The sequence below is a fragment of the Haliotis asinina genome, chromosome 4, assembly GCF_037392515.1.
Source record: "Haliotis asinina isolate JCU_RB_2024 chromosome 4, JCU_Hal_asi_v2, whole genome shotgun sequence".
In the NCBI taxonomy this organism is placed as follows: Eukaryota; Metazoa; Mollusca; class Gastropoda; order Lepetellida; family Haliotidae; genus Haliotis; species Haliotis asinina.
The window spans coordinates 52204668-52231142 of NC_090283.1; the positions used below are offsets into that span (position 1 = coordinate 52204668).

The 26475-nt window shown below is 39.9% G+C and overlaps 1 protein-coding gene and 1 pseudogene across 1 annotated transcript; both read left to right on the top strand.

Moving 5' to 3' along the window:
* The first annotated feature begins 5891 nt into the window (after positions 1-5891).
* On the top strand, positions 5892-17243 carry LOC137282567 (arylacetamide deacetylase-like). Its single transcript, XM_067814339.1, has 7 exons — positions 5892-6049; positions 11141-11296; positions 13620-13730; positions 13990-14107; positions 15145-15208; positions 15820-15941; positions 16494-17243. The coding sequence occupies exons 2-7, from the start codon at positions 11147-11149 to the stop codon at positions 17150-17152; spliced, it is 1224 nt and encodes a 407-aa protein (XP_067670440.1). The 5' UTR covers positions 5892-6049; positions 11141-11146; the 3' UTR covers positions 17153-17243.
* A 3842-nt stretch (positions 17244-21085) lies between these two features.
* Positions 21086-23444, top strand: LOC137282083 (uncharacterized; annotated as a pseudogene).
* The last annotated feature ends 3031 nt before the right edge of the window (positions 23445-26475 follow it).

Consider the following 26475-nt stretch of genomic DNA (forward strand, 5'->3'; position numbering starts at 1 on the left):
GTTAGCTTCAAGGCTACCCCCTGCCCCGGGCCAAATGAACACGTGACGTTCTCTGTATATACTGACCGTACAACCCAATAACAGTATCACAACCCATTACGGCACCATCTCTGGATCCATCTGTAAATAGTGAGTTAATATTTAGAGTCGCATCGGCAATAATGCAGCCATATCGTGACGAGAAAAATTTAGTTTATATTAATATTAAAGTCGATAAATCAAGAACGTAAAACCTGTAATCAAAGGACAGTGACAATACTAGAGAATCCTTATATGAACATAAAACTAGCATGTAAAACTAAAACAGTACAATTAACGAAGACAATACAATAATAAACACTGGCTATAGATTGCCAACAACTGAATGTAGATCACCATACTAGGGACCATGGGGACTTACAGTACCTTCGCTACCTGCATGGACCCTAGCTGGATTTACATCACCCCTTCAGCCGTTAGCAATTTGGACACATCTGCTTCGATTTATAACAGTGGAAAGTTCACATTTACTGTGAATGTTTTGGGACTTAAGTACCCCATCTGCAAATGACGATTAAAGTGTATTATATTTTAATATTTTTAATTGATTATATTTGTGTTTTTCTAGTAATTCATTAGTTTCTGATTTTTTAAAACTTTGTTAGTGTTAGGCTTACTTGTTCCCTAACTAATTGCCAAAGAGGAGAAGTGAGACGGGAAGGAGATATATTTCCAAGCTCAAAGTAGGCAGCAGAAATGAATCGTTTAATTCTTAGTCCAAGAAGCTATCATAGAGATATGCCTGTCTATACGGTGAAACCAGCACACTGAAATCTGTCTTGGAGATATATCTGCCTAAACAGTGAAACTGATGGGCTGAAATCTATCACAGACACGCTCCTGTCTATACTGTAAAACCAGCTGACTGAAATCTATCACAGACACCATCCTGTCTAGACGGTGAAGTAAGTGGACTAAAATATGTCATGCACATCTTCCTGTCTATACGTTGAAATAAATGGACCGAAATCTCGTAGAGATACACCTGCATGTACGGTGAAAACAAGGGATTGAAACCTATTATAGCCATACTTCTGTCTATTCTATGAAATCAGTGCACTGAAATCTGCCATAGACATACCCCTGCCTATACGGTGAAACCAGCAGACTGAAATCCATCATAGCGATACTCTTGTTTATATGGTGAGGCGAATGAACTGAAATGTTTCGTAGAGTTACTTATATATGCCATACGGCATAATCAACGGAGTGAAATCTATCAAAGGCATATTCTTTTCTCTATGATTAAACCAATGGACTGACACCTGTACGCATATATACCTGCCTATACAGTGAAACGGATGGACAGAAATCTATCATAGAGATACTCCTGCCTATACGGTAAACCCAATCGACTGAAATTTATTATAGCGATATTCCTGTCTAAACGGTGAAGCCAGTGGACTGAAATCTACCCTAGACATGCTCCTACCTACACAGCGAAACCAGTGGACTGAAATCTACCCTAGACATGCTCCTACCTATACAGCGAAACCAGTGGACTGAAATCTACCCTAGACATGCTCCTACCTACACAGCGAAACCAGTGGACTGAAATCTACCCTAGACATGCTCCTACCTACACAGCGAAACCAGTGGACTGAAATCTACCCTAGACATGCTCCTACCTATACAGCGAAACCAGTGGACTGAAATCTACCCTAGACATGCTCCTACCTACACAGCGAAACCAGTGGACTGAAATCTACCCTAGACATGCTCCTACCTATACAGCGAAACCAGTGGACTGAAATCTACCCTAGACATGCTCCTACCTATACAGCGAAACCAGTGGACTGAAATCTACCCTAGACATGCTCCTACCTACACAGCGAAACCAGTGGACTGAAATCTACCCTAGACATGCTCCTACCTATACAGCGAAACCAGTGGACTGAAATCTACCCTAGACATGCTCCTACCTATACAGCGAAACCAGTGGACTGAAATCTACCCTAGACATGCTCCTACCTATACAGCGAAACCAGTGGACTGAAATCTACCCTAGACATGCTCCTACCTACACAGCGAAACCAGTGGACTGAAATCTACCCTAGACATGCTCCTACCTACACAGCGAAACCAGTGGACTGAAATCTACCCTAGACATGCTCCTACCTACACAGCGAAACCAGTGGACTGAAATCTACCCTAGACATGCTCCTACCTACACAGCGAAACCAGTGGACTGAAATCTACCCTAGACATGCTCCTACCTACACAGCGAAACCAGTGGACTGAAATCTACCCTAGACATGCTCCTACCTACACAGCGAAACCAGTGGACTGAAATCTACCCTAGACATGCTCCTACCTACACAGCGAAACCAGTGGACTGAAATCTACCCTAGACATGCTCCTACCTACACAGCGAAACCAGTGGACTGAAATCTACCCTAGACATGCTCCTACCTATACAGCGAAACCAGTGGACTGAAATCTACCCTAGACATGCTCCTACCTACACAGCGAAACCAGTGGACTGAAATCTACCCTAGACATGCTCCTACCTACACAGCGAAACCAGTGGACTGAAATCTACCCTAGACATGCTCCTACCTACACAGCGAAACCAGTGGACTGAAATCTACCCTAGACATGCTCCTACCTACACAGCGAAACCAGTGGACTGAAATCTACCCTAGACATGCTCCTACCTATACAGCGAAACCAGTGGACTGAAATCTACCCTAGACATGCTCCTACCTACACAGCGAAACCAGTGGACTGAAATCTACCCTAGACATGCTCCTACCTATACAGCGAAACCAGTGGACTGAAATCTACCCTAGACATGCTCCTACCTACACAGCGAAACCAGTGGACTGAAATCTACCCTAGACATGCTCCTACCTATACAGCGAAACCAGTGGACTGAAATCTACCCTAGACATGCTCCTACCTATACAGCGAAACCAGTGGACTGAAATCTACCCTAGACATGCTCCTACCTACACAGCGAAACCAGTGGACTGAAATCTACCCTAGACATGCTCCTACCTACACAGCGAAACCAGTGGACTGAAATCTACCCTAGACATGCTCCTACCTATACAGCGAAACCAGTGGACTGAAATCTACCCTAGACATGCTCCTACCTACACAGCGAAACCAGTGGACTGAAATCTAACCTAAACATGCTCCTACCTATACAGCGAAACCAGTGGACTGAAATCTACCCTAGACATGCTCCTACCTATACAGCGAAACCAGTGGACTGAAATCTACCCTAGACATGCTCCTACCTACACAGCGAAACCAGTGGACTGAAATCTACCCTAGACATGCTCCTACCTATACAGCGAAACCAGTGGACTGAAATCTACCCTAGACATGCTCCTACCTATACAGCGAAACCAGTGGACTGAAATCTACCCTAGACATGCTCCTACCTATACAGCGAAACCAGTGGACTGAAATCTACCCTAGACATGCTCCTACCTATACAGCGAAACCAGTGGACTGAAATCTATCATAGGGATACTCCTGTGTATGCAGTGAGGCGAAGGGACTGAAATCTGTCATATAGTTACTTATGTAGTTGAAACCAACAGACAAGAACCAACCAACAGATAGAAAGGCATTATAAAAACGCCCTGGCCTCTACGGCAAGACTCAAAGGCGTATTGCCAAAACATATAAATTTTGACAATCTGAACACAGCAGGTTACAAATACAGGATGCAAGGATCATGACACCCGTGTTTGAAGCAACAGAAGCAAATTTGAGAATCTTCATGAAGATATATGAAAGTGACATCACTATCAATCATGCGAAATATGATTCTCGTTAGGCTAAATAAAAAAGTGAAATGTTTCTCTGACATAGGCGCTTCACTTTTATTTGTGCTCGTGACAATTTTTATTGACATTTTGAAAAAAAGATTGGTGGCGGCCCGATCATTCATTTGTTCACTTTAAGAATGTCTGTAAAAACGAGAGTGATTGAATCTAAAGCTCATTAACGTGTGCTGAACTTTCCAAACTGTATTTCCGAGAGAAAAAATAAAATGTGTTCCTCCCTCGTCACCTTTTTACTATAAAAAAATAAAAACAAAAGTTCTACCGCAATCGTAACTTTTGAAAAACAATAGCCGGAGAAACATGTATTTTTTTTATGCAGCCTGACCACGTTTGCACCCGATCCTGTTAGTCGCCTCTTACGACAAGCATAGTCGCCTTTTATGGATGGGTTGCTGAAGGCCTATTCTTCACGGGTCACTGAATACTAGGGCTGGAACGGGTAACCCGGATGCCCGTCACGGATGAGTTACCTATCTCAATACCCGGACCCGTTATTATCATGTGACTATTAGGTTAAACAATGTAGTATGTTATTCTTTTAGGATTAAATGATTGTATTTTCTTTGAAAGTTTGCACATAATGTTCTGTCACCTCTTTAGAATGTAATACATTGTTAAGATATTGGAAAACTAGCCTCCGAGCTGAGGAATATATTGCGATTTCTTACAAATTTGATGACAGGAATTTACGTAACAGATTTCGGGATAGGGTAATAGGGTATGGGATACCCAGGCAGAAAATTTGGACTCGTCCCAGCCCTATTGGATACACATTAATAAGGAATACAAACTCAGTTACGCTCGTTTCTTGGGTCGATGTATTCTGTATGCCCGAGATAATACTGAAACAATGCTGTACATGTCACTGGTGTCACGCTCAGGTCGGTGTCTACTTAAAGACAACTGACAAGGTTTATATCGAATACTTAAAGACAACTGACCAGGTTTATATCGATATTTCAAATAATTATCTCTCCAACGTAAATGGTAAACAGGTTAATGTTAAAGCTGATATTCAATGACATTAACAACAACCATGCTGGACCCGTGAAGATCCGCTGGACCCGTGAAGATCCGGGTCTGTATCATGCCTGTCGTGAGAGGCGATCGATATGCCCAAAGCAATCTGTGTGTCTGTTATCGCCACACGTCTCAGACAGTGAAAAGCACGTCTTCCTATGCATTGAACTCAAGTCACAGTCAGGTGAAGTTAAGCAACGTTGTGCTCATACAGTGCTGGGATGAGTGACGGTGTCTGGCAGATTCACTCCTGATAATTTCGTATACTTATGTCCTGCCCCACAAAGGAGCTCATGAGACATCTGGTTTCACCTTAGGCAAGTGAGTTTGTTCAAAATTGCCTCTGTTCAGCCAGCAGAAAATGGGTACCCGGTGGGATAAGTTGGGAGAAGATGTCAGGACATAAACAACGTGTTCTAGGAACACTCTTGAGAGTTGGGACACTCTTTAGCTAACATGTATATTACGCAGCAGTGCAACACGGAATTCGTCTAAGCTCGCCGTATGGACCAGAATAGTGCAGAGGTGAGGCGTCTGCCTACCACGCTGAAGGCCCGGGTTCTACCCTTGGTGAAAGCATCTAGGTTCGGGACCCGATGTGGGCACATTTGCGTAGTATCCTTGAACAAGATACTTAGATCCACATTGCCTCAGTTCTCCCAACTGTAAAATTCGTATCCGTGAAGACGTGTTGGCAATTTGAGTGTTTAGTTCATTGCACCAAACAGACAATATGGTTGTATGATCCCCAGGGAGTTGAAAGTATCAGAAAGTACAACAGTGTCCCATGCCGCAGACGGTAATGTGCGCAGCGCCGTGAAGAGGAAATGGGCCTGATATGAGCGCACTATTACTTTTACCATTACTGCATTACTATCGTAAGTTTAAATGAATATGTAATACACAATACAATATCCGTGTCTGCACCTACAGATTTTATGTCGCGGAGACCTATATGATTCAATAAACGGTGTGATTTGCATTTTGTCTTGTACACACATCGATATGTGAGGTCGTATCTGTTTGTGCAGCATGACAAAGCTATTTCGCTTACTAACTGCAAGTGGGCCACCTAGCTGCAGATCTGTCCAGAGGCCGGCCGGGTAGATCTCCCAGGCGACACAAGAAGTTGAAGCGTTGTTGATCAAAATTCACCCACGTGTGCTGTTAGTCACCTGACGGTCCAGGTAATTATTTTGTCTCTGTTCACAGGTGTGAGTTTGTAATTACTGTTGTCGAAACATGGACATAACGCTGAGGTCAACGTGACTCATAACATCTGGTGATCACAAACAGTTGTGTTTGTTCATGGTATCCTGTTTTCATTCGTCATTCTTTGTCAAGCCACGCCAGGATGAATTTCTAATTACCGAAGAGAAGTTTCATTGTTGTGTAAATACGTTACAACTTGCTTCACGGTTCAGAAGTAATGGAATAACGCTGAGGTCAACTTGACCTTTCAGTTCTTTCACAGCGATGTCCTGTTTAGCGTCCTCATCCTGTCGTTCATAAAAGTGTGCTGGTTCTAATTATAGGCAATATAGGCCGACTATACATATTCTCTTTTCTGTTTTGCTTCGTCCTTCTGATGGTTACAAAGTGTAAAGTTTCTATGTAAAATGGTTTGTGTTATGCCACGCCAGGCTATGACACACCATGCCACGATTCAGTCCTGGCTTTAGATTATGTTTCAATATTCATTATTGTGCATCATACGTGTCGTTTTCTGATTGGCTAAGCACTCTTCTACTATTTTCAATGTACCCTACTTACAAGCGAGGCAAATTTAGGGACTTAAGGGGGTGGGGTTGATGGGAGTGGGCGGGCGTTGAGGGCACAGTATCAACATTAAAAAAGTGTTATGGCAATACCTTGAAGCAGAAAAAATCTGTTTAAAATGCTGGGGAAGCACCTGTCCCTTTGCTCTACCTACGGCCCTAACATTACAATGTACCTCGTTGCCAATGGCAACTCATTCGGTACTCCAGGGTTGAACTTTATCTCAAATAACATTGAAGCACGCACGATGCATGGAAATTACTGATGGAAGGGAGATAACTCTAAATTTGTTTTTCTTGTGCTGTCTACAAAATCTAGCGACGGCTACGAAAAGATTTGCCTCGCATTCCACTAAATATATTTTGACATAACGTTCAAAAGAAATTCCACTGAGTATTAAGAAGTGGAATTACACAGCGGCGACTGTACTAAGACAATACTTGCGGGAAAGAGAGCAAGAACATATACAAACATCGAGGGTGCATCGCGTGACCAGTGAACAACCTATAATGTAGTATTTTACTGGTATCTGGTACTGTTGACAAGATGCCAGTTTGCTATATCGAAACGTGTATTATCAGCAATGATATACCAGTGTTTGGTATAGGCGACTGACGTGCGATGTCACGCTTCTAGTGATGTTACAGTCAATCCCACATATACAGGACATAGGCATCGTTGTTACAATTCATCATGGCGATGGTATATCGCCTTTATACTCCATAGGTATCGATGTTACAGTTCCGATGTACATAAGATATATACGCCTTAAACCTATCTGTGTTTTGTTATATGTTTTTATCGTTTACATTGTAAATGACGGAAGAAGCCAGAAATGCCAACAAGTACCTTGTCGTTCTGCGTGTCGTGGCGTCACTGGATGCTGGAAAATCACGTTTCGAGAAGGCCGGTATTGAGACGCCTATAACATCACGTATATTACATAGCTGCGACAAATGCATCATTGAATTCCCCTCCACATCTTAGAATAAAACTACAAATGGTCTTTGTCACCAATACCAACTGTCTAGGTAAAACGAAACGAAATATACTTGGGATGAAAACGAACGCTGTGCTCGAAAGACAGCGCTTGTTTGAAATGTAAACAAAGAAAAAATTCCAATTTTACACTGCGTAGCATTTTCGGAAATTTTCCAGCATCCAGCCGTCTAATCATTGCTTACAATGACTGAATACGCTTAGTACATTCGGGGGAAGAGTATCGCAGCAAGAAATAGCAACTTAAAAATAGATACAATGAAATCATTTGGTAATTCATAAGAAACTGTCAAACTTTTAGTGCAGCGTGACGCCACGACACGCAGGACGACAACGGTACTTATTGGCATCTCTGGTTCCTTCTGTCATTTACAATGTAAGCGATAAAAAACATATAACAATACACAGACAGTCAGAATAATTCTGATTACTTACATCTCACATTTATGTACAAAAGATCCCCGAATCAAGGAAAACGTCCTCGCAAAGTCCCTTTTCAGCGAAGCCGCCATTTTGAAAGAAATCGGTCATCGGTAGTGATGTCACATGTCAACATTGTTGCACATATTAGGCAATTTCTTTGAAGTGAAGGTCGGTTGAAAGTAAACACAATGCCCATACCACTCCGATTGCACTTTCAGTATTGTGATGTATATTTTGTGTATCGTTCAGATATTTTTCCATGAAACTGATTTCAGTATCTACATATATCCATGTTCAACACCATATCATATGTGGATATAAGAAATGCGTTTTTATTCTTTGAAAGATTTTGATTGTTTGAATAATATTTATATGGGAAACTGACCGAGTAAGTGTACTATACCACATTTTGAGCCTCTACACAAGTGTTGGAAGATCACACGTAGCCATTACTGCAACATGTGCTTTAGTTAACGTTGATGTACAATATTCAATGCGCTGGGACAAATATTACAGTTTCATATGAACAGGTTAAATATAAATACCGATTTAATTCCAGCTTATAAGTAAAACTGATAACATTAATGAAAATGATTTGTACATTTTATGAAATGTAGGGGCACACATATTTAAAGGAATTGTCTTGTTCATTGTATTGGTTTGTGTCGTAAACAATTATGAATATTGATTGACCAGGTGCGAGTTTGTCAAAAACGTTTTATGATTCATTATCATTTTTTTAGAGAATAAAGTCAATTCAAATTCGATTACAAGATATCTGATGGAGAATATCCAGCTCACACAATATTTATACGAAAATTGTTAAAAATATATAAACCAGGTTATTTCTTAATTTGGACAAATCTTACGTCCATATTCTAATACCTCTGTACTGTAAAAAGCTTTCTTTGCACCTTTCATTGCATACTTATACTTATGAAGTGAAATAATTTCATAATCATGAGAAGAAAAGTCTATTTCCTAAATGAATATTCAATGAATATTCAAAGTTTCATTTACGCAAAATTGATGCTTGACAGGTGCGCGTGTTGCTCACAATAAGATATGTAGTAAAACCGTGTAATTGTTGATGTATTCAGGACACTATTTCATTGGTAAAACCATTCATTTCATATTTTGGATACAAAATGTTGAATTCTGACACAGAAGTCGAGATCATTTACACATTGAGTGGAAATTAGGTTAGATATGTACTAATCAGCAACCAGAGTTGTCTTTTTCCGACGTCACAAAACATGCCGTGACGTCAACCAAAATGTCGCATTATTTTCAGTTATTTCATTGCATTTGAAAATGTGGCTGTTACTCCGTTAATAATGATGCAAAATTAATCAAAATACATCTACACAAACAGGAGAATTTGGGAATGAAAGAACTAAATTATGTATCGGATAGGGACATCCAAATCGCTATTACCTGCTTTTGATGTAGTACACTGGCGTCTTTTCTTACAAACTGTGAAACTACCAAAAGGTATCCTCTCACACTGGGGAACTTTGTATTGGGATAGTTTGGTTCACTGTGAACAAAACATAACGAAAATATACTGTCAGTATCCACAGCAAATTCTCTCCATGTGATCTGAGTTGCATTGACCTAATGTAAACCATAGCGGAGTAATGCCCCCTTATCTTTATACGTGCATGACCTCTCTGTCGACGTTTGACGTCATAGAAGAAAATCGATTTTTGACATTTATTGCAGGTCATTTTTGATTTTGTGAGTATGACATTATGTATTAGCACATACAACCATTTCATATACACTTATGTCGTTCAGATATCAAGCTATATTTTCTTCACTCACACTTTCCGTAAAGATGACAAATTAAAAAAAAAAACCGTACTGTTTACTGTTTTTCAACGCACACAAAAGTTTTGGACAGCTTTTCGCAGTGTCTATTTCTCAAACCCCTGAGGTAGCCGCAGTTATATTTATACCAACGGATAGGAAATTAAATATTCTACATTTCTCTGCAATTTTATAGCCGTACGCAGATCCAGGACCACGCGAGCGCAATTCTCGCACAACGTTCACTTCTCAAACCTTACGAAAATGTGCACCTGAAAAAAAAAACAACTCGGCATCCATGGGGTTAAAACACAAGAAGAGAAAAGCTAAGGTACTTGTCTCTGGCACTACAAGCAGGGCTTATACTGGCGTCTCCTATTCCCACGGTACTTACGGATATCGGCTGAAAAAATAATACTAACAGTTCTTTTCGTATGTATGCTTGTTGTTTTTAAATGAAGAGATTCCCCCTCTAAACATCTGCATCTTACAACAGCTTGATCTAAAACATGGTCGTCCGCCGTTGACTTTTCGAGGCGTCTCCCATTCCCGCGGCACAACGAGAAAGTAACGTTATTAGGTGTAAGGAAGGGGAATTTTGTCGGAAAGGGCGGGGAAAAGTTACGATTTTTCCAAGTTGGTTAAAACTCACAAATATTCGTTACACTACAACATTTGATAATTCACAGACTTGAGCCACTTCCTACCTACCGGTCAATGATGTAAACAACCGCTACGTACAAGCATCGGCGATCTCGGCAGAAAATGTGTTTACCGCGAGATTAGGAATCCCGCGAGAATAGGAGCTGGCCCTATACTGACTGAAGTGTACGTAGAATATCAACATCTAGTATGTCCCGTATGTTCTTCAAATGCACTACTGCGCAAAATGAACTACATGTACCTGAGATTTGTGACAGCAAAGCTACACAATGCTGAATTTCCGCACATACACCATGGAATTTCACAAATATACATCTCATTTCAGCAAACCTGTCGCGACTGTACCGAAGAGGTTTTTAACCGAACAGGTTTTTAGAATCTTACCCTGTAATTTTAACTGTCAATAAGGTAAGCAACTGCATGTTGTAGTGTTTCGGTGCCTCTTTGGTACTCATTGAACCACTGACGCTACATTAATGTACCTGTGGAGGCATCTGATCTGTGACTCCCTGTGAACATTGCTAAGAGCAGCGTATAGGTAAAGTTCACACTCACTTGCTATATCTGGAACACTCATGTTTACTCGGATTTGATTGTTTCAGGCAACAATGTATTGCTGTTCTCTACCGTTCCTCGTGGGCGTGGCAGTGGCCTTTGCTGGTCTGTCCTATGTCATGTACATACCTATCAGGGAGGGCATTGTCGACACCTATCAAGCAAGGACCGGAGCAACTGTTTCAAGAATAATGGGTATAGTGGTAGGTTGGCTGATCAACATTTTGCCTTAATCTTGGTCTAGAAAGTTGAATCTTGTTGTTGTTTTGTTTTATATCTGAATTGGCTCCATATGTTTTTTGTAGTTGTTTAAGAAGCATTATCTGGAGCAAGGGGATATTATATTTCATAAAGCACATCAGTTGGACCAATGTTTTAACCAACATGCATGTCCTAAAGGTGGAATCTTGAAATTGTGTGTTCCATATGCATCGGAAAGCTGGAAGGTTGAGTGTTTGTGTGTTTACATCACGACTGAGTGTGTCCAATAAGTGGGTGCATGTGTCTCATCGTACTGGTTTGGTCTCCTGTCGCACCTACAGTGCTTGACCACTGAGATATCACTTATGCCGACTCAGTATACAGACTCCCAACGCATCTCTTTAAAACTGTGCACCAGGCAACAACAACCGTCTTTTAGTGATGTTTGGTTTAGAGCGGACGGGGATCAAACCACGCTTGTACCATTCCTTTTATTAGAGGCGGGTTCTATACTACCGACAAGAAATAAGGGAACTAATGAAATAATAGCGAATTTGAAACTGCTTTAAATATCCACTAAATCAATTTTAGGCGTCAAGTTCAATATCTGGTGTGTCCACCATGTTGGGCAACACATTCACGGCACCTTGATGGCATGCTGTTAATCAATTTCCGGATGGTTGCCCGTGGTATTGCCCGCCATTCCTCTTGGAGAGCTGCACCAAGCTGGGCCAGGTTGGCGGGTCCTGGGTCCCTGGCGTACACCCTTCGACCAAGAACGTCCCAGAGATGTTCAATTGGGGACAGGTCTGGGGACTTAGAGGGCCAGTCCAATGTCTGGATACCTTCTTGTCGGAGATAAGCGGAGACATTTCGGGCCCGATGTTGTCTGGCATTATCATCTTGGAATACAAACGTTCGGCCGATAACTCTAGCCAATGCAGCCACAACAGGACGCAATATTTGGTCAACGTATCGCTGACCAGTCATGGCTCCGTTAATGATGACCAAATCTGATCGTCTGTCATGTGTAATCCCACCCCACAGCATGACACTATCACCTCCATATCGATCATGGTCAAGAATTGCTGCTCTGGCATATCGCTCCCCGCTCCGACGCCAACAACGTTTTCTGCCATCTGTGAATCGTAGGCAAAACCTTGACTCATCAGAGAACATGGTGTAACGCCAGTGGCGCATAGCCCGTCCCTGATGCTGTCTAGCCCATGCCAATCTTTGGCGCTTATGGTGAGCTGAAAGGGTGACACCCTTAAAAGGCCGTCTTGCTTTCATACGAGCTTGATAGAGTCGGTTTGTAACGGTTGAGGTTGAAACGCGTCTTCCAGTGAGTGTGCAGAATTCTCTATTGATGGCAGGGGCCGATTTAAACCTATCGCGTAGAGCAATTAACGTAATGAGACGATCCTGTCGTGGTGTCGTTGATTTTGGTCTACCACGCCCAGGTCTCGTTGCAACCCCACCCGGTTGACGGTACTTATCCCACAGGCGTGAAATTACACTTTTTGATTTACCCATCTGCCGGGCAACTTAACATAATGATGCCCCCCTCATCATCCCCACAATTCTCCATTTTGTTGCTTCAACGAGATACTGCCTCGGAGGCATTTCTGTCAGTGTCAATCTCTATTGCATTAGTGATTGCGACTTCTCCAGTACATTTACAGGAGTTAACTTCTGTATGCACGTGTAGCACGTGCTGGGCATGCAATATGCGAAATTCCATTGCCATTGGATGTTGCGTTTGGGAGATACGCCACGATAACGGACCCTGTCACAGTCAAAGTCATCTACATTGAATTTCTTGGTTCCCTTATTTGCTGTCGGTAGTATATAAAGATATGAATTATAACACATACGAACACGCGGTGATTGGATGTTTGTAAATTTTTTTGTTGCCCACACTTCCCTTTAACCTACCACCATTTACCTGCTCTAAAGGAGAAAAGATAATATATGCACAGACAAGTGTCCGTTCAATAACACTGGCTGTCGCCTCGTCAACCCAAAGCTTCTCTAGTGTCTGAAAACTGTCTGAACCTGCAGTCTAACAATTCATCCACAGACACACAGGTATTCTTTGAATAACACTGATTGTGGGCTGAGACAGCAGAGGTTTCTCTCTTGACTGAACACAACCTGAACATGTAGCGTAAAATTCAAATGTGCCCCAGCACGCAGCAAAAAAAAGGATATCAGTTGCAATGGTGTACAAGATGCATAAAGTATTATCAGAAAATTGTTAAAAATGTTTAAAGTAGCAATCAACTTTGTTACAGTTATGATGCCGAAACGATTTCTTTTAAGGCTAGCGCAGCAGAATGTCTTGGAATTGCTAAACACCATACCGTGATGAGGCTGTTATCAAATCTAGCCATGTCCGACAACAAACCACCACCCGATACAGATGAAATGAAGGTAACTACACAACTTGCGTTGTTTGGATTCGAAAGCATGACGACCCATAAGTACTTGAGCAGTTGTCATGTACGGGAATGCTAATGATGGCTGTTGAGGTCGCCCCGTGTTAGTCACAAGTACCTACATACCACGAGATGTTAAACATTTTGCAAAACGAACATATTTTCCTAAACGATGGTCTTTACAGTTCCTCCTCCACCTCCAGACGTGGCATTTCCGTGGATTTTTGTATATTAAGAGCATTTTCCTCTCTCAGGTAGAAGACTACATCTTTGATGAAGTTCCCGTGAGGCTGTATCGGCCAACAAAAGCCAAGAACCCGTCACCGTCTGTGATATATCTGCATGGTAGCGGCTGGACCTTATTAAGCGTGGGTAAGGCAACACTTCATATTCATTACTCGCCCGTTGAAGATACTGCAGTGTAATATTTTTACGGTAATATTGCACTAGTGTAATACCGCTTGACGTATGACGTCAAAATGGTTCAAAGTTGTGACGTCACAATGCTAATGCCGATGTCGCAATTTTACTAGACCTTGCCTGACTCACGGAAAGCTGAGAGTCCTCACATTGTAGGGAATTTCACGGCAGTTTCTGTCAATTCATGTTGGCGAGTAATACACACAATACTAAACTCGCTTCCGTGAAATATCATTTTTTATTAAACTCGTTAAAGATTTCGTATCAAACTCATTTTCGCTCGTTTGATACCAAATCATTAACTCGTTTAATAAAAATGGTATTACACGGAAGGTCGTTTAGTATCCTCTATATATTCAATGCTGACCTTTAGCAACCCATGCTTGTAGAAAGACTAACGAGATCGGAAGGTCATGATTGCTGATTTGTTGCTCAAGATGACGATCACTGGGTGAATAAATGCTGTGACCGATACTTACAGATTACAGTACTATCAACAATCTGCTCATTCTATTATTTAAGGTACGCAACTATACTTTCGTCAAGTAACAAGATATTCTTACATGCCCTGTTATACCATGATGACAAATTTCTCATTTATACTAGTGCACTTATGTTTACTTCACTTCTTGTTTGCATGTGTCGAGAATAAGAATTCATATTGGGAGTGAGTGAGTTTACTTTTTCGCTACATTCGGCAAGATTCCAGCTATATGGCGGCGGTCTGGAAATACTCAAGTCTGGACCAGACAATCCAGTGATCAACAACATCAGCATCGATCAGCGCAATTGGGAACCGATGACATGTGTCAGAGATGACAAGTCAGCAAGGCTGACCATCCGATCCCGTTAGTCGCCTTTTATGACAAGCGTGGGTTGCTCTTGAAGGCATATTCTACCCCGGACTTCACGGGTCATATTGGAGGAACAGACGCAACTATGTAGAATTACACGATTTCATTGTTACAGAATATATTTTTGTTTTTCAGATATCTACGACGATGTTGTATCAGAATTTGCAGTGAGATCTGGATATATCTTTATTTCCATTGAGTGAGTAAAACCCAGACAGAAGTTGGATATTGAATTTCTAACTCCGATCAACCTGACCACTTGAGTCATTGAGACACTTTGTTAAACAAAAGTAGGCTCACTGGGACATATTCCAACCAGGATTAATAACACAATGTACAAAGCACATATGTCACAATTTGTATTTCTTCAAACTTGCTGCCTGATCTGGGGTACAGAAAAGCAATGTCATGACACGACCCGTGAAGGTCTAGGATAGTATTGGTCTTCAGGAACCCATGCTTGTCTTTAAAGCGTTGTCAAGCTAGCTGACATGGTTGGTCATATGCGTTGATCGATGCTAATGATGTTGATCACAGGTTTTTCTGGTCTAGACTCGACGATTTACAGTCCATCGCCATATAGCTGGAGTATTAAGTATTGAGTACGGCGATAAACAAAAACAATATACTACTACTAATAAAATAAAATATAAAATAATAAAAATAAACAAATAAAAATAACATGGCAGGAGTATTAAGTTTTGCGTACGCCGTTAAACAACAAAATATAAATACTTAAAAAACTAAAAGATAACATGGAATTGTTCCCCAATAACATCGATGAGCATTCTAACGTGTTAAACTTTACAGGTACCCACTAGCTCCAGAAAATCCGTTCCCAATACCGTTTGAAGCCTGTTTGAAGGCTGCCCTTCACGTCTTCACACACGCAGAGACGTATGGAGTAGATCCACAGAAGATTGCTATAGCAGGTAAAATACCCTTTTACTGAATACCCGTGTTAGAATCACCAATAAACGTTGGTTAGAATGTAATAGTGAGTTATTCAGTCAGTCTGGCTTTCATCGCTTTTAACAGTATCAATATTTTAGCAATATCATTGCTAGAATGGAACCTCACAAATGCTGTGAATGTCGAATGTTTAGGTTGCAGCTAGCATTACACGTCGTATCACGGAGAAGCACATAATTACCTAAATGACAGGATGTACCTTCAGAAACCCATGTTTGTCGTAAGAGACGACTTCCTTGATCGGGTTGTTAGGCTTGGTGACTTGGTTGATGCAAGCTATTGTATCCAAAATGCGTAAAACGATCACCATGGCAATCACAGCAGTATCTGATTTGGGCTTGTCTTGTCCATACATCATATAGCTGTAATTAATCAGAGCAGCGTTAAACAAACAAAATATCCATGAACATGCGTGGACCATTCAACCAATATTTGGTAGTATAAAAGCTCTTTAACGTGTTAGGACGAAATATAGCAACAAACATTTAATTACCTCATGTCTTCTTACACAGGAGACAGTGCTGGTGGTAATCTTGCTGCCGCAGTGGCTCTTAAACTCTCGGAGCTGAAGGACGTTCCTAAACTGAGCTTCCAGTGGCTCATCTACCCAGCAACCCAAGCCTTCAGCTTCAAGACACCTTCCTACATTGCCAATGATGATGCAGTACCCTACGCCCTGCAAATCGAATCAATGGCACAGTATTGGTGCAACTACCTGGGCAACAACACATCAACCATGACAAAGGCCTTCAGAACCAACAATCATACTTCTAGGAAGTTAAAACAATCCATATATGCTTCGTACGTTGATTCCAAACTGCTGCCAACGAAATACCAAAGCTCAGAAAATACACGTTCAGACTACGGCGATGATGAGATCTCTAATCAAATCGAGAAGGTTATTTTGAATCCCTACTTTGCACCATTGATGGCACCGGATCTTAGTGCAGTAGCTCCAGCGTTTGTTGTCACAGCCGAGTTTGATGTTCTGAGAGATGATGGTCTGATGTATGCTCAGAGGATGAAGGACGCCGGTGTGGACGTCGTTGTCTACAACTCCCTAGGATCTATACATGGCTATCTGTTATGGGTCGGTTCCATGCCTAAATATGCAGACACTGATCACACAATAGACATGTTTGTGAAGTATGCAAAGAAGCAGTTTAAATGATATCTTATTGTTAGTGTTCCCTCATGTTTGATTTATAATGTTATAAGCAGACACTGCATATGTACTTTTGTAATAAAATGGTCTTAGCCTACGTTTGAAAGGTGGTTCTTATTAAGCCGTTTGCTGAGGAGAGTGAGTGGAGGTAGTGTTCATCCACATTTAACTGTAACTTCCAGATCTCCCATACCTCCAGTCACTGGAGTAAGTTTTATTCCATATTCAACTATACTTCCAGCTTTGATCTCCAGCAACTTTAGTTCTTTTTTAAATATTTTTCATTCACTTTACTTGGTCACAGCTGAACAAGATATGTAGGTTGACTGAAATGTCACTAACGGCAAAATTTAGAAGCTGACAGGATAAAGTATTTCATATTGGGAGATTACAGATTAAACAATGGAAATGTTGCTGAGCAATACTTTCACTCATTTTCACTGAGTAATATTTTCTCTCATTCTATTACAGAAGTGCATTGTTGTAAGGCAGAGAGGACAATATATAATCTCCTGGATTTCCTACATTTGTACCTCAAACATGACAGTCCTATGTTTTGACATTTATTGCCGACAATCATTCATAGCACTGTTTGGCACTGTCCGTTTTCTCTGTTTGCTTTTACCAGATATCTTAGCAATCGTGTTAGTGACCGAATTATTAAAGGGCACGCAGGACAACATCAATTCCTGGAAACAAGGCACACTGGCACCAAGTTGTCAATAGACGTAGCATACATTTGACGTCTGTCAAAATGTCGCGCTAGTCGCCTGGTCTAATAAATAATCTGCAACAGGGATAGGTCACTCGCTTGCTCTCTTTACCATTTGTACTAATTAACGTGTGCCTCGTCATGCTCAAACGCACACAGTGACTTGGCTCGTTCCCAGCGCTACTTCAGCTGTGTTTAACAGAACTTCAGCCAGTTTATCGTATCAGTCGGAATTTTTTCAATGAATGAATGAATTATAGTAAGAAGTAAGAGTAAGAATTATGTCAATGAATGAGACAAAGAAGCATAATAAAAGAATGACGTACATAAGTGAATGAATAAAAAAATTAAATGATACACGGCGGCTCTCCCTCCAAAAACATGTTAAAGAACGCAGTCGTGTCGCGAGAACTCCACCTGTTAAAAAAGCTACTTTGAGACATTTTTGTTTACATTAATAATTAATTCAGATATCTTATTGCATGTGGGGAATGGAATGAACATTAACAGAATGTTCACGGACACTGTGACACATCCCTCAAAAGCAGAATGTGTAAAACTGTCACAACGCGTCCTAAACACCTTTCCAGTTTTGTCAAATAATAGTGAGTGAGTTAATATTTAACGTCACATCGGCAATATTTCAGCCATATCGTGACGAGAACATTCAGCAATGAAAAGAACCATGTGTACATTATAAAACCTGTCAACGAAGGACAGTAAAAGAACTAGAATACCACAATTAGCATTAAGACTAGCATTGAAAGTTAAAACTAATATGACTATTCGGACAAAACAATATAAAAACAGGCTATAGATTGCCAACAATTGAAGGTAGATCACCACACTAGGGACCATGGGGACTTACAGTACCTTTGCTACCTAAATGGGCCCTAGTTGGATTTACACCATCCCCTTTACATCTTACGTTCCCTCTCAGAAGGACAATAATTTTACATTACTTCAACCCCCTTTGAGGGTACAGCCACTAATAATCAATGTTCCTAATCTGTACTACCTATCTATCATTAAAATAGAACTATCTACAAAACATACCACTTACAATTCAACAAGGAAATCAATTTCCTTTAAAAATCCAATAATTAAATGAGTACTGAGTGTGTTATAAAGGTCCAAAAGTGATTTCACATTGAAATATTTATGCATTACGATGGAGAATTCAACACAGTCAGATCAACAAGACAGAAAGAAGTTATGGAACTTTAACCCTCAAGCATCACAAGCATAAATGGCGGATCAGATCAGATTGGCGATATATTTTTCACACACCTCAAATCCACCCAAACATTTTGTTTCAGATTATGAAACTATCACTATTACTTGTAAACACATTTCACCTGAAAGTATATTCATCTCATAAGAATTAAAGGTGTACGTGAAAGATATTTTTGAAGTAATAACTAGAAACACTCAAACAATGGCGAGTAGCATTTCAATGGCGGATCAGATCAGATCGGCGATATCACATTTTTCACACACCCCAAACACACCCTAACATTCTTTTTTAGATTATAATACTATCACTATTACTTGCAAACACATTTCACCTGATAGTATATTGCCGTCATATGAATTAAAGGTGTATGGGAAAGATGTTTCTGAGGAAATAACGAGCAATATTCATAACAACGGCGCACAGCATTTCAATGGCGGATCAGAACAGATCGGCGATATATCATATTTTTCACACACTTCAAATTCTTTTCTAGATTATGAAACAATCACTATTATTTGCAAACACATTTCCCCTGATAGTATATTTCGTTCATAAGAATAAAAGGTGTATGTGAAAGATGTTTTCGAGGAAGTAACTAGGAATACTAAAACAACGGCGTATAGCACTTCAGTGGCGAAATGTCATATTTTTCACACACCTCAAATACACCCTAACAATTTTTAAGTCATAAAACTGTCACTATTACATGCATATACCTTTCAACTGAAGGTATGTTCTTCTAAAAATTAAACGAATGTGTGAAAGAAGTTTTTATCGGCACAATTCAGTGTATCTTCGGGGTGAATCGAGAATAGAAGCCAGTGAGCTATAACATGGCGACTTGAAACTTCACTACAAATCTACTGTCCTAATACGGACACTAATACCAATTATTTGACTTACCATGAAGTTCCAAAATAGTTAACCTATCTTCTACATGTAGGATTTCAACACTCAGCAAATTTAATCAGTTGTTGAAAATAAACCGGGCTCAATCTTAAATTCTACGCTGCCACTATATTGGCTACACTGGTTACCTAATGACCCGAGACATACGTTCAGCGGCTTTTCGAGGAGTTTCTTCTCCCCCTCTATATAGTATCCCTGCCATGACATACCGACTTGAAACCTTTACTACAAATCTACTGTCCTAACTCGGACACTAATACCAATTATTTGACTTAAATTGAAGTGACAAAATAGTTAACTTATCTTATACATGTAGAAGTTCAGTTGTCACAACACTCAGCGAATTTAACCAGCTACTGAAAATAAACCGGGCTCAGTGTTAAATAGTACGCTTCCGCCATATTGGCTACACTGGTTCCGTTACGACCCGAGACATACGTTCAGGGGCTTTTCGGGGAGATTCTTCTCCCCCTATACATAGTCTCCTTCGTCTAACCATATAGCTGTCCTTATTCTTGTTATATCAAATGTTACCACAAGCCCCAGCTGTCCATCAAGTTTGATAATTTCGGACACATTTTATCACACGAGGATAACACCAAATTATAAAAAAAAAACTGAATATTTTGTACATTTCACCTGTCGTAGAGATGACCACCAAGCAAGATGGCGGCAGCTGACGGAAAGATATTGTCCGTTTAATTATAACAAATTGTCTTGATGTCCTGATTATGTGTACCTAATCGATTTCGGACAAACCGGACAACCGGACTGCCTATGCAGTGCTTCTTGTATGAAAGTCATCAAACCTGCGTTCTGATTGGCTGAGAAAGGTTACGTGTCCTGATGATGCTATAAATACGATCGCTGGTCAAGGCACTCATTCGGTCTTCATTTGATTCATCCACTCACTCGGTCATTACTCACTCCAAGGATAGGATTCAGCTTGAATAAGTCATTTGAACTTATTTTCACCTGGTAGATTCTGGAGGCGACGGCAGAGTCTCCAGACCCAGATGTCTTTTTCAAAACTATAGATGTTGCAAGGAATTCCCCTGGTGGCAATCTAGGTTATGATCACATGTCTCAGGTATCTAAGGTCAGTTGTGGCTCAAGTGTTAGATCTGTGTCTGATGATAGGCTACCAGTAAGGCCAGGAACGCCACATCCATTGGTACAACATTGCCGTTCTGAGGGTGATGTACTCCGTGGGTGCCCCAATTCTTCTCCAAGGAAAGGTCCTAGAAATAACTGTACAACAGCTGATGGTGCTACTTATGCTCATAGCTGTGGGCGAACGTATGTCAAGCCGTTTTCACATATATTCAAGGAATTACAGATATCTTCAATCATTTTAAAGATATCTGCATTATATTTAAAGATATCAATAATGATTTAAAGATATCTGTAAATAATTGAAGATCTCTCTAATTAATTTCCCACATCCAAAATAAAATTAATATCTCAAAATGTTATTGTGATATCAAGAACATATTTCGTGATATGCCTAAATGTTTTAAAGATATCTGCAAAACAATTATGATCATAGTGCACATAATTGCATTGGAAATTAATTCAAGATATCTGGAATTCAATTCTAGATATCTTGAAATGATTGATACATATCCACAAATGTATTACAGATATCTTCAATTCAATTAGAGATATCTTTAATTCAAATAGAGATATCTTCAATTTTTGCTATTAATATCTAAAATTACAGATATCTTGATTTGATTTAAAGATAACTGATTTACAGATATCTTGAAATGAATTAAAGACATCTTCAAATACTTCCGGCTACATATCCGTAAATACTTCCGGTTGGAAATGGTCAGTGACCATGCAAGTACAGCTCGTATATGCCGAGAACCGAGATGCGGTCCTATTCAGTCAAGACATGATCCTGTATCGCGGCCGAAAACACCGTCTGTATAAATTCTACCCAGATTCTCGTTGTCTGTTACCCCTCGTATTGTTTTAGTCAATTCCAGTACCAACAGTAGTGAGCTGACACATGTGGCAAAGCACAACATTTTTACAGTCTGCTTCTGAAAGTGTTCTGCAGTGGCGTCGAGTAATGTTCACTTGAGCCTCCATTTTCACCGTGTTTTCACTTTAAACGAACGAATAAACGTTTGGGGTTTTCATACTCTTTCAACCATTACATATGAAAGACGTCTGGTTAGTTTTGTGCGGAACACCAAATTAATTCTTTGAAAAACCTGTGGTTAATTAATACGGAGCTGTCAAAAAGTTGCTTTGCTCTCGCCCGCTAAAGGAACCACAAACACGTTACATAAACATAAATATTATTTCTAAAAATTTTGCTCTTGTGTAATGTTACTTTTCTTCTACTTTCAGTTGGACGACAACTTTTTACCTGACTACTTCTTGCGTGGTGACGTAAGAAACAAAGGCGAGAGGCATTTGGTGTTTTTGACACTGACCGGCAATTACAGCACTTGAGTGTGAGTAGGTAGTGGTTCATAGACGGTACTTTTAAGATTGTCAAAAGGCCGCTCCATCATTTACTGACTATTCATGCTCTTGTGCGGGCTGCCAAGGACTTTAAGCTGCCTCTTGTGTTTGTAATAATGTCAAGGAGGAGGACATCTGATTATGTCAAGATTTTCAAGAACATCCTAGAGGCTCTTCCGAAGAAACCAATGGTGAAAACAATAATCTTGGATTTTGAGCTGGCTGTCTGGAAAGCTGTGAGGAAGTCCCTGCCCGACATCCGTATCCGTGGGTGTTTGTTCCACATGACACAAGCAGTTTGGCGGAAATATCAAGAACTGGGTCTACAGGTACGTTCATAATAATAATATATTAATTGCATTTGACATTTGATAATCTTTATGCGTTTCATATTCATATTTTTCATGAATAATCATATTCATATGTGTATGTACTATTTCAGGTTGGTTACATGGAGGATGACGACATCCACAAGTTTGTGAGGAAGCTAATGGCGCTCCTAATGGGAAGTTGCGCCAACTCACTGACTACTTCGAAAGTCGGTGGACCACCCACCCTCTGTTCACCCCACGCACCTGGTCCGTCTTCAACATTACAGTCAGGACAAACAACTTTGTTGAAGGTATACATTTCATTTCAAAATACAGACATTATTATAATAAAAATTTAAGAGGAAAGTTACCGATATTCTTGAATAAAATAATAATACATTTATAGTATTAACCGTACGTATTTTTCTGTTTAGGCTGGCACAGGAGGATGACAAGGCGAGGGAGCAGTCGCTGGGAGAATACCGCCTGATCCCAGAGCTATACCAGGAAGCTAAACTCCTTCCCCTCCAGACCAGGCTCATCCAGGAAGGACGTCTGAAGGCCTATGAACGAAAGACATCATCGACAAGGCAAGATGATGTTTTCACACTGTGGAACCAGTTCAAGTATGGTGATAACTTGAAATAAACATCTAAACATTACAAACAATTAAACAATAAAGTCAACATAATAATAAAGTCAATATAACAATGTTTGATATATGGTGACGTTTTAGCCCATTAATCAGTGGCCGTTTTCGCCAATTTGGTGCCGTTTTCACCAAACGATTTTGGTGCCGTTCTGCCGTGGTCCCGTTTTAGCTAAACCCCATCTGTCGACAGAGCACTGCACCAAACCGCTGTGACGTCATATTAATGAAGGGTTTTCGGTTAGCAGTATATAAAACACATGTATATAAAATGTGTAACAACTCCGTAATTTTGCTGATTTCTCGACGTCAACAAAAAGCACAGGCGCTCGACCCTTATGTATTTATAAGTATGACCTATATACATAACATAGAGAAAGGTGTGACACTAAATCGGAACAAAATGGCGGCTCGCCTCGCCTCGGTTTCGGTCTCACAAACGCTTCCACCGCTTTAACCGTTGAATAAACTGCACTATTTATACTCAGTAAGGCTCTGTAAAGTACCTTGCATATTACTAACCTGGTGATTTTATTCCCATTTAAAGCTTGCAATAATTTTCCTGTCGGCTTTCGCTCGGAGACAGGACATATGCCCGGAAGTAAACAAATATCAGGCTACAGACGCGCACCCAATGCAGAGCGAGTCTCTGATTGGATAATATAAATGCACGTGAATAGTGGTGGGAAATTTAAAATCGATGTTTTATGCAATAATATTAGCATGCAAACATGAAAAAAGTTATGAGAAGCCAACATGGATAGTGCAAATTGTATTTCACGGTAAGGAGTTTCTTTTATTTTCATGTGTAGATACCTTAAATAAACGTACACGAATACCATGAACAATCAATTATAAATATTCATTGTCATAATATTGTTATGTTTACGTGTTATTGACTTGGCCTTAAAACAATAAAGTGGTCAGAAGCAAACAAAGCACATAGAAAAATATAATGTATACATTAATAAGGTCATATATATATATATATATATATATATATATACACCAGCAATAGATATTTGGTATATGGTCTCTGGTTTTGTGTGTATATCTATATATATATATATACACACACACGCACGCACACACACACACACACACACACACACACATATATATATATATATATATATATATATATATATATAAAATTCAGGAGGTAGTATTTTCACAATGTTATGTATTGATTTGAAATTTTCTTCGGCTTCTTTTATTCTGTTCCCCAAGCCTTTAAACGCCATTAGTCGTTTCAACCAATCATTATGGTCACGGATTTTGACCTTTGTGACTGAAGCAACATAATTTAAGTCAAGACAACACACAAATAACTCTGGGCAAATATACTTCAGAAAAATGCAATGGCAACATGGTCATTATGATACTAGTAATCTCAATTGGTGGTACAGTGAACATTCAAATTGGAGATACAAGTGTTACATCCTAAACTGGGATTGCAGTTTCAGTATCAATGGAAAAGTGTGAAATACAAAGTTTGTTATCTTCAGTTTCCTCCATTAGGTTTATACCATTTGAGAAGTCCATTGAAAATCAGGAAAATATTCATGTTCAATGGAACAAACACGATCGACGCATCATGATGTCAATGTCATGCAAGAAAGTGTTGACCCCCAACAATTGGAAAGGAACAACAGCATGTAAAAACTGCCGCTGTCTTTTGAGGAAATCAAAGAATACAAATAACACGTCACAATTTAATTCTGGACTCACAAAAGTCCAGAAACTCTCAGCACTCTGGCCACTTTCTGTTAAGGGATCTGACTAAAATAAACATGCAGTTCTTACTAATACATGGTAAGGATGAAGAAATTGGAAAATTTTTTTTCGAAAACTTAATATTTAAACATGCTCGCCCAGTGACAGATGGGCCTGCCCATGGGTCGGCCCATGGGATAGAATGTGCGATTTCGCTCAGAATGTATGTTTCGGAGGTTGCAAATGAATGAAACCATGTTTATAACACTCGTGGCACAAAAATATACTCGCTGTGACTTAATTCGCCTAATTTAGAGACATTTTAAAAACATTTCGCCCATGGGCGAAGAAGCATTGGGCCCATGGGCGAGAGTTTCTTCTTTTGCTTTAAAACTCACGTTTTTTCAGGGTTGAAGGTTGTAATTGAATAAAGGTTTGTTTATAAGTATCATAACTCAAACATGAACCAATTGTAACATAATTCGGCTAATTAAAAGCGATATAAAAATGTCTCGCCCATGGGAGAAGAAGCATTTGGCCCATGGGCAAGTATTTCTACTTTTATATGAAATTCATCTTCCTTTCACACTTGAAGGTTGTAAATGAATGGTATCACCTGTCTAAGCATGGCCACTCAAGTCAAGTTATTCATTGTGAGAGAATTGAGCTAATATAGAGCAATATCAATATAACCCGCCCATGGGCGAAAAAGTATTTGGCCCATGGGCGAACATTTGTACTTATGGTCTAAATTCTTGGATTTTCAGAATTAAAGGTTGTAAATGAAAGAAACTATGTTTATAGGTATCATGACATAAAACTGAACTGGTGAATGAATGAAAACATAATTATTTATAAGTATCGTGACACAATATTGTTTACGCATTTTTAAAAATTTCGGTTTACTTCATAAATTATGTCGGGAGAGATATTCTTATTTTGCATTAATTACATGTTTGTTTCAGGTTTTGTAGCTGAATAAAAGTTTGTTTATAAGTATCATACCACGAAAATGAACCCATAATTTGGCTGATTAAAAGCGGTATCTCGCCCATGGGCGAAGAAGCATTTGGCCCACTGGTGAGAATTTCAGCTGCTTCAGATTCGTGGTTTTCGGCTTGTAAGTTAATGAACTTCTGTGCATAGGTATCGTGACACAGAAATTAAGTCATTGTGACTTAATTCGGCTGATTTAGACGGATATTATCATATCTCGCCCATCGTGTATCGTGACACAAATAACCCACTGTTACTTATTTCGGCTAATTGTGAGCGATAATAAATGTTTGGCCCATGGCCGAGAATTTCAACATT